The sequence below is a fragment of the Sinocyclocheilus rhinocerous genome, unplaced genomic scaffold (genome assembly GCF_001515625.1).
Source record: "Sinocyclocheilus rhinocerous isolate Xijiao unplaced genomic scaffold, SAMN03320098_v1.1 scaffold1758, whole genome shotgun sequence".
Classification (NCBI taxonomy): Eukaryota; Metazoa; Chordata; class Actinopteri; order Cypriniformes; family Cyprinidae; genus Sinocyclocheilus; species Sinocyclocheilus rhinocerous.
Window position 1 is genome coordinate 39,994 of NW_015631050.1, and position 7,095 is coordinate 47,088.

The 7,095-nt window shown below is 37.9% G+C and overlaps 2 protein-coding genes across 2 annotated transcripts in view; both read left to right on the top strand.

Moving 5' to 3' along the window:
• The window catches only part of LOC107741332 (nascent polypeptide-associated complex subunit alpha, muscle-specific form-like), an 11,501-nt gene extending 9,117 nt beyond the window's left edge, over positions 1–2,384 (top strand). Inside the window, exons 9-15 of the mRNA XM_016554041.1 lie at positions 1–398; positions 852–937; positions 1,060–1,137; positions 1,238–1,384; positions 1,669–1,797; positions 1,935–2,057; positions 2,262–2,384. Of these exons, the coding sequence (XP_016409527.1) occupies positions 1–398; positions 852–937; positions 1,060–1,137; positions 1,238–1,384; positions 1,669–1,797; positions 1,935–2,057; positions 2,262–2,276 (976 nt within the window). The 3' untranslated portion in view covers positions 2,277–2,384. The remainder of the gene's footprint in view (positions 399–851; positions 938–1,059; positions 1,138–1,237; positions 1,385–1,668; positions 1,798–1,934; positions 2,058–2,261) is intronic.
• A 335-nt stretch (positions 2,385–2,719) lies between these two features.
• Positions 2,720–4,549, top strand: LOC107741339 (uncharacterized protein At5g50100, mitochondrial-like). The gene is made up of 3 exons (XM_016554046.1): positions 2,720–3,118; positions 3,324–3,509; positions 3,915–4,549. The coding sequence occupies exons 1-3, from the start codon at positions 2,996–2,998 to the stop codon at positions 4,104–4,106; spliced, it is 501 nt and encodes a 166-aa protein (XP_016409532.1). The 5' UTR covers positions 2,720–2,995; the 3' UTR covers positions 4,107–4,549.
• Positions 4,550–7,095: the final 2,546 nt, after the last annotated feature.

The window sequence follows — 7,095 nt, forward strand, 5'->3', positions numbered from 1 at the left end:
TGCTCCTACCTCTAAAGTTGAGGCCGCTCCTGCTACTAAAGTTAAGCCTGTTGCTGCTCCTAAAGCTGAGGCTGCCCCTGCCGCTAAAGTTAAGCCTGTTGCTGCTCCTAAAGCTGAGGTGGCGGTGGCTGCTAAAGTTGAGGCTGCTCCTGCCCCTAAAGTCGAGCCTGAGCCTGCCCCTAAATTTAACCCTGCTCCTGCTCCTAAAGCTGAGTTTGCCCCTGCTCCTAAAGTTAAGCCTACCCCTGCTTCCAAAGTTGAGGCTGCTGCCCCTAAAGTCGAGGCCGCCCCTACCCCTAAAGCTGAACCTGTCCTTGTCCCTAAAGTTGAGCCAGTCCCTGTTCCCAAGCCAGTTAAAGCCCCATCAATACTGGAACCAGTCATCAAGAACGACAAGGGTATCTCTTTCTGTCTGTTTTTGCCTTCTATGCTTATGCTGGTATAAGCATGTATACCCCAAAAAAAAATTTTTTAGCGTCACTTCATCAGTGAAAGTAAGCCTGGTAACTTTATGGTCTGAAAATCGCCTTTCTTTAGTCTTTGAGTGAAATTAAAGCTTCAGTTGGATGCTTTTCGGGAAGTTGTTCGAAGAACATTGGGCCAATAGCTGAATGTTTTTTGAGTTTATCAATGTGAATTTGTTCAGACTTGTAAGTATAATGGCAATTTACTTTTGCTTCCATTTTGAGGCTTATGTAAAGTATATAAAAGTATTTGTGCCATTTAAACACTGTTAAACTGATTCACCCATTTCTCCATTGCATTTGAAGATTTTGATTATTCTAACAGGATTTTTGGTGAAAATCTATGTGTCTAATGGCAAATTAATTTAATGTGTCTGGGTGTTTTAGGGTCTGGCACTGAATCTGACAGTGATGAATCGGTTCCTGAACTGGAGGAGCAGGACTCTGCACAGACACAAACACAGCAGGCACAGGTAAGATTCTTTTTGATCTTCGCATACAAAAAACATTATTTTTCCCTCCACTTCATTTTCTCTCACCATTTCTTTTTCAGTTTTACATTGGCATGAACTGAAATTGCATTCCCTTTCCACAGCTTGCAGCTGCAGCTGAAATCGATGAGGAACCTGTCAGCAAAGCAAAACAAAGCAGGAGTGAGAAGAAAGCCAGGAAGGTAGGTCATCCTCAGGAACTGAATGAATCTAACTTTAACACCAAATTCAATTAGAATTAATGCAGTATTGTTAAACTGTACCCTTTCTTCCCTTTGCCAGGCCATGTCCAAATTGGGGTTGAGACAAGTTGCTGGTGTTACTAGAGTAACCATTCGCAAGTCTAAGAACATTCTCTTTGTCATTACCAAACCAGATGTCTACAAAAGTCCAGCTTCAGATACTTACATTGTCTTCGGTGAGGCCAAGGTAAAGATCAGAAAAAAACTGCTTTCTTATTTAAGGTTGGTGTGCACTCCTCCTATCTCAGCCATGTTTTGGTTGACAACTAATTTTACATGGCAACCTTGCCTGGTGATCTGGACCAAAGTGACCTCTTGATGATGATTTAAACAGTTTGACTTTCGTTCTTCTGAGTCTGATGAAGCCAAACTTTCTGTCCTGAGAGAGGAAACTTTCACAGTGGTGTAAATGAAGAACATATTGAAGCCCAGAAAACAAACTAAAATCCTGATGGTTTCTGCTACTCTTAGATTGAAGATCTGTCCCAGCAAGCCCAGTTAGCAGCTGCAGAGAAGTTCAAGGTTCAAGGAGAAGCCGTTTCAAACATCCAGGAAAACACACAGACGCCCACAGTACAGGAGGAGAGTGAAGAGGAAGAGGTGACTGTTAACACTGTTGTGATTCTAGCACAGAATAATACTGAACATGCTTTCATGAAAGGTCTTCTGTTGATGTGTTCAACAAATGTGAAAAGTAAATGTCCACAGTCGTGAGTGATTTGCTTTACCATTTGCAGGTTGATGAGACTGGAGTGGAGGTCAAGGACATCGAGCTGGTCATGTCACAGGCCAATGTATCCAGGGCAAAGGCTGTGCGCGCACTGAAGAATAACAATAACGATATTGTCAATGCTATTATGGTGAGTTAAACTGATTTTCTGTTGGTTTTTTTTAATTGATAGAATTTCAAAACTCTTCTGTGATGAATTAACATTTGACTTTCGTTCTTCTGAATTTGTCCTGAAGCCAGTTCATTTGTTCTGAGAAGATCTCAGGCTTTAAATGTGGTGTCATGGTATCAAGCAGTATTACTCAATTTATCTTTTTGCCTTTTTTCTTTACAGGAATTGACGATGTAGATGGAAATCAGGGACTGGGTCACATTAAGATGTTGCTGATTTGATCTACACTATTGTTTGTACAATTTATACCCAAGAGAAATAAAGGCGTGGCTTGATGAAATGATATATTTTGTTGTATTTTGTGTATTTATTACTATTCATGGAAATGTATTTCATTGTATGGTGAATTTGCCCAGAGAAGCTCAAAACATGAATTGCATAGAGCAAGGGAAAGTAAAGGTATGAACTTGCTCCTATCACTGTCAGAGGATGGATCTTTTTTTTATTATTTGTATAAAAATATTATTTAAAATAAAGATTGGGATGTCCAGTCGAGGCTGTGTCGGATTAAATATTATTTTTTTTATTCAGTGGAAGATAGGCTTTCTTGTAGTCACGATTTCTTTCAGATATGTAGAATGGACAGTATGTGGGACTTTTATTTGGAAAAGTAACAAGGAGCAGTCGGTGATCTCACGTGTGCACTGGCATTTGTTTTGAATAATGTTTTAATAAGATACAATAATTATTTTCACGCCACAATATTGAAATGTCTTCAGCACACATGCTTGCATATTCTCGGTAAACAAAAAAACAAGTGTCACTTCGTCTCTTAATGCGTTAACGTTACATCAATGTGTTGTGTAAGTTCTTAGCGAGTTAGCTAACAAAACTCAAGTACAGCACGGGATTTTAAATGCTCCTTTCGCTTAATCAAATCAGTTCATAAGACTAAAATGGCTTTAAGATTACCTTTGGTTGGAGCTTTACGTTATATCGGCTCCAGGACGAGTGTAGTTAGTGCACAACGACTGTTCTGCTCTCAAAAGACAGGACAAGGATCTTCTGACACTATAAGGGTGAGAACTCACTTCTCTCTTAGATCCTTAAACTAATTACAGTGGCGTTGTTCTTACGCCCAGGATAGTCTAATAAATATTTTGCACGCATATATAGACTTGGGAGTGTACTCTCTCGAGCTTGTACATATCATAGAATAAATATCATTAAACCCTAGCGAGCTTTCCACCCAGGCATAAGTGTCATGTTGATTGTGTGTCATAGGTGCTGTATGATGGAGAATGCCCAATATGTGTTAAAGAAATAAGCTTTCTTCAGTTTCTTGAGAGAAATAGAACGGAAAAAGTAGATTTTGTGGACATCTCACTGCCAGCGTATGATGGGAGCAAATATGGAGTCAGTTATGAGATGGCAATGGAGGAAATGACGGTAATTGATGAGAAGAAAACGGTGAGTGGTCTTTTTTTCTTCTTTTTTTTTTTTTTTTACAATGTGGCAAGTCCCAAAAGCATTTAAAAAGTCCACCCAATAATGAAATCATCATATACTCACCCTCATTTCATTTCGTTTGAGGCATATATGACTGCCTTTCTTCTGTTGAACATAAAGGAAGATATTTTGAAGAATGTTGGGAAAGAAAATGGTTATCAAGATTCTTAAAAATATCTATAAAATAATATAAATGTTATGCATTTTTTCACCTTTGATTCTTTTGACTTTTTTCATGAGTTCTCACTGGTTTTCCTCAGTATAAATTATTCTGAAACATTTCGATGGTTTTTACATTCAAGAAACATCTGATTAAATATATAACTCATTATTCCTCAATGTGACTGTTTGTTCTTCTGAGGGCAGATTCATCGTGGAGTTCCAGCTTTCACAGTGATGTACAGTGCAGTGGGTTTGGGTTGGCTTGGCACGTTCATCTCTCTCCCACTGGTCAGGCCTATAATGGACCGAGCCTATGGGGTGTTTGCAAGAAACAGACTGAAGTGGACTGGCAGAGAGGGCTGCACCACTGGACGCTGTGCTAAAAAAGAGACATAAGGAACAAAACGCTTTAAAACAGATTTTCCAGGTCAATGGATGTATCGTTAGTTACAGCTGTTATTGTTATTTAAGTTTTTTGCATTTAATATTTAAACTTGTCTGAATATAACTGTAATGTCAGTGTGCTCAGAATAATCTTTTATTAAGATCTACAAGTTTACTTTATAAACACTGTGATATCTGTATATACAATAAATTACTCATGCTGGGAGAAAAATAACGTCAGAGTGTTGACAATTTGAACAACTCCAAGGGAACTTTTTCTAAATTTAGAAGCCTCCTGACTGACCATCAAGTGTTAGGATGCAGTGGGACAGATTGTGCTTTAATGAGGGATGGTCAGGGGTTTGCTAGCAGTCCTTTACACCAGCCAAGAGGATTTGAACTTAAGAGTAGGGCGGGATTAAAAACCACAACAGAAACAAGTGTAAACACCACAAGATGTAATCCAAGAGAAAACGAGCACTATATGTGTTTTTGGAAGGAAAGTGAACATTTATTTATCAAGTTCCGAAAAAGAGCACAACAGATAAGACAAAATAACTTACGTTTATTTGCTAAGGCTTTAAGATCTACAAGTGACCCTCAAGTTTAAGCGTGCTTTGTTGAATTAGACTTAACTTGACCTTTTGTCTTAGTGAAGAATAAAATGTTTTTTTTTTTAATGATACAAGTTATAATCATTACTTAACATTTAAAACGTCAAGCTATAATATTATGTATTATAAAAAATATATTCTTCATTTCATTATTAGTTCAGTTATAAATTATGGTGAATATGGGTCTGAGAATAGATACTAAAGTTTGTGTAGCATTTAAATTCTCAGTTGTTTATGGTATGCATTAAGGTCAGCCTTTTCACAATACATTAACAAACTGTTAATATTTTATACGTTGGAAATTACAAAAGAGAAAGTAGTCATTTGGTCTGCTGAATACTTTTTTCCTATGTCTGGCATTTTAAATAGAGGACTTGTTGATTCACTGTGCCTAAGCACATGGATATGGTCATGTTGAACTGTCTGTACACAATGTGATGCAAAGGCCACTACCAGTCCTCATAGATCACAGCAAAGACAAAAGTGGCAAATAGCTGCACTTCTCCGCTGTCCGCCATGTGACCAACAGGCAACTATAAATATGTACTGGAGGTTCATGGAAGTGCTAAACGGTATTTTTCTGACCTACTGTTGACACCTTGGTGTTGGTGTCTTATTTCAGAATTCTGAGCATTGTCACTCTGTTCTTATTCACAGAATGGCTTATAAAATCTACTCTGCAAAATCCCTAAAGAGATTGTTGAGTTAAAAGCTTAATTAAAATTAGCTAATTAAAAAATAAAATTTTATTTAGTCTTTATTTAGTGTGTAATTTGCATAGTGGTATGTGTTTTATTGGAAGACTTGCTTATGTATCAATATTGATAAATGAAAAACATAAGTACACATTTTAAAGCAAATGACTGGAGGATTTGCAGTACCATCTTAATAAATATTGAAAGTGTCAATAAATAAATCATGGAACATGTCGTTAAGTGAATAACATGGAAGTTACATTTAAACATTGATGTATTTTTGAAATTTATTGAACACATTTTTTATTTATTTATTGGCACATGTCATTATTTAACTTTATTAGATTATGTATATAACACACATATACAAATCCTCCATAATTGGCCAGGAGGGGGCGTACAAACATAAATCAACACTATGGTTTTACATTATTAAACATTATTTCGACCTTCATTGTTTTTCCTGTTTGTAGGAGTAAGTTCAAATAACTGACACGTTTTCTTAAATATACACCACAAAGACATAATATGAATGCATATCTATGCTTCTGTGCTGAATTTTGTTGCTACTTTGTATTTGAGACATTCCATGATTCTGATTCTGCTGCCAAAGCTCATTTACTCCTCATTCAGATCATCTGCTTGGTCTCTGTTGTTGTTGGCGCTTCACTGATGGGTTGGTACCTCGACAAGACCCAGGTCACTCACCTGGGGTCAAAGCAGCTCCGATTGCTGTACGAGATGAAGTATCTGCTCACAAACATCAGAAATGTTTCTCACCTTGTCAGGAGGCCTCATAGGTCATGTCAGAGTATCTGCTCCTCTCAGTCTACAAGGAGAATCCCTCTCAAGTCTCATAGATCAAAGAAGACTATCAGGCTTTTGGGGGCAATCAGCAGTAATATGAAATATGAGAATGTATTGGGCCTTCAGATGTATCCATTATACTCTACCTCCAGTAGAGAGACTTTCAAAGCAAAAGCTCCCATTGGAGTTTACCAGCACAGCAGGACTACTTTTCAGCTGCGCTTACTTGGACTGAGATTAGGAGAGTCTTTTAATTGTCTTTCCAGACACGTAAACGTGTACTTTAAGCAGAAACAGGTATTTGTGGTAGATTATTGGCAAGGTGGGTGTGGAACTGCAAACTAGAACATCCAGACGAGTTCAGAGAGAGAGAGAGACGCACTGGAGAGTCCAGAGCTTTTTTAGGGACACCTGCCATTGTGCAGGTCCATGAAGTTTCCTCAAATCAACCTTTGACCTCAGCCTATCCTGGACTACAGTTGTTCCACATTAGTTCCTTGGTAAACAGGTTTGGGGAGAGTTACAGTTATGTGGCCAATCACATTAACTCTGCATTCTCTAGAAATCCAGCAAAGCAAATTCATATAGAGGTATTACCGCGGGAAGTAGGGGTGCTGCAGCACCCCCTGGCTCGGAGCTAAAGAAAAAATGGGGGTGCTGGGGGTGCGGTGTTAACAGTAATAAAATTAAAATTTTGTAACAAAAAAGAAATAAAACTAATTTTATTAATTTGAATATTCATTAAAATCATAGGGGAAAAAAGCTTAACGACAATAAGCAACAATTGTCGCGTGACGTCACCACGTCCGCATCCGTCATTGAAGATTTAAAAATACACCAGTCAACATGGCGCAAAAACGCATTTCTGATTTTTTCGCGAAGCCC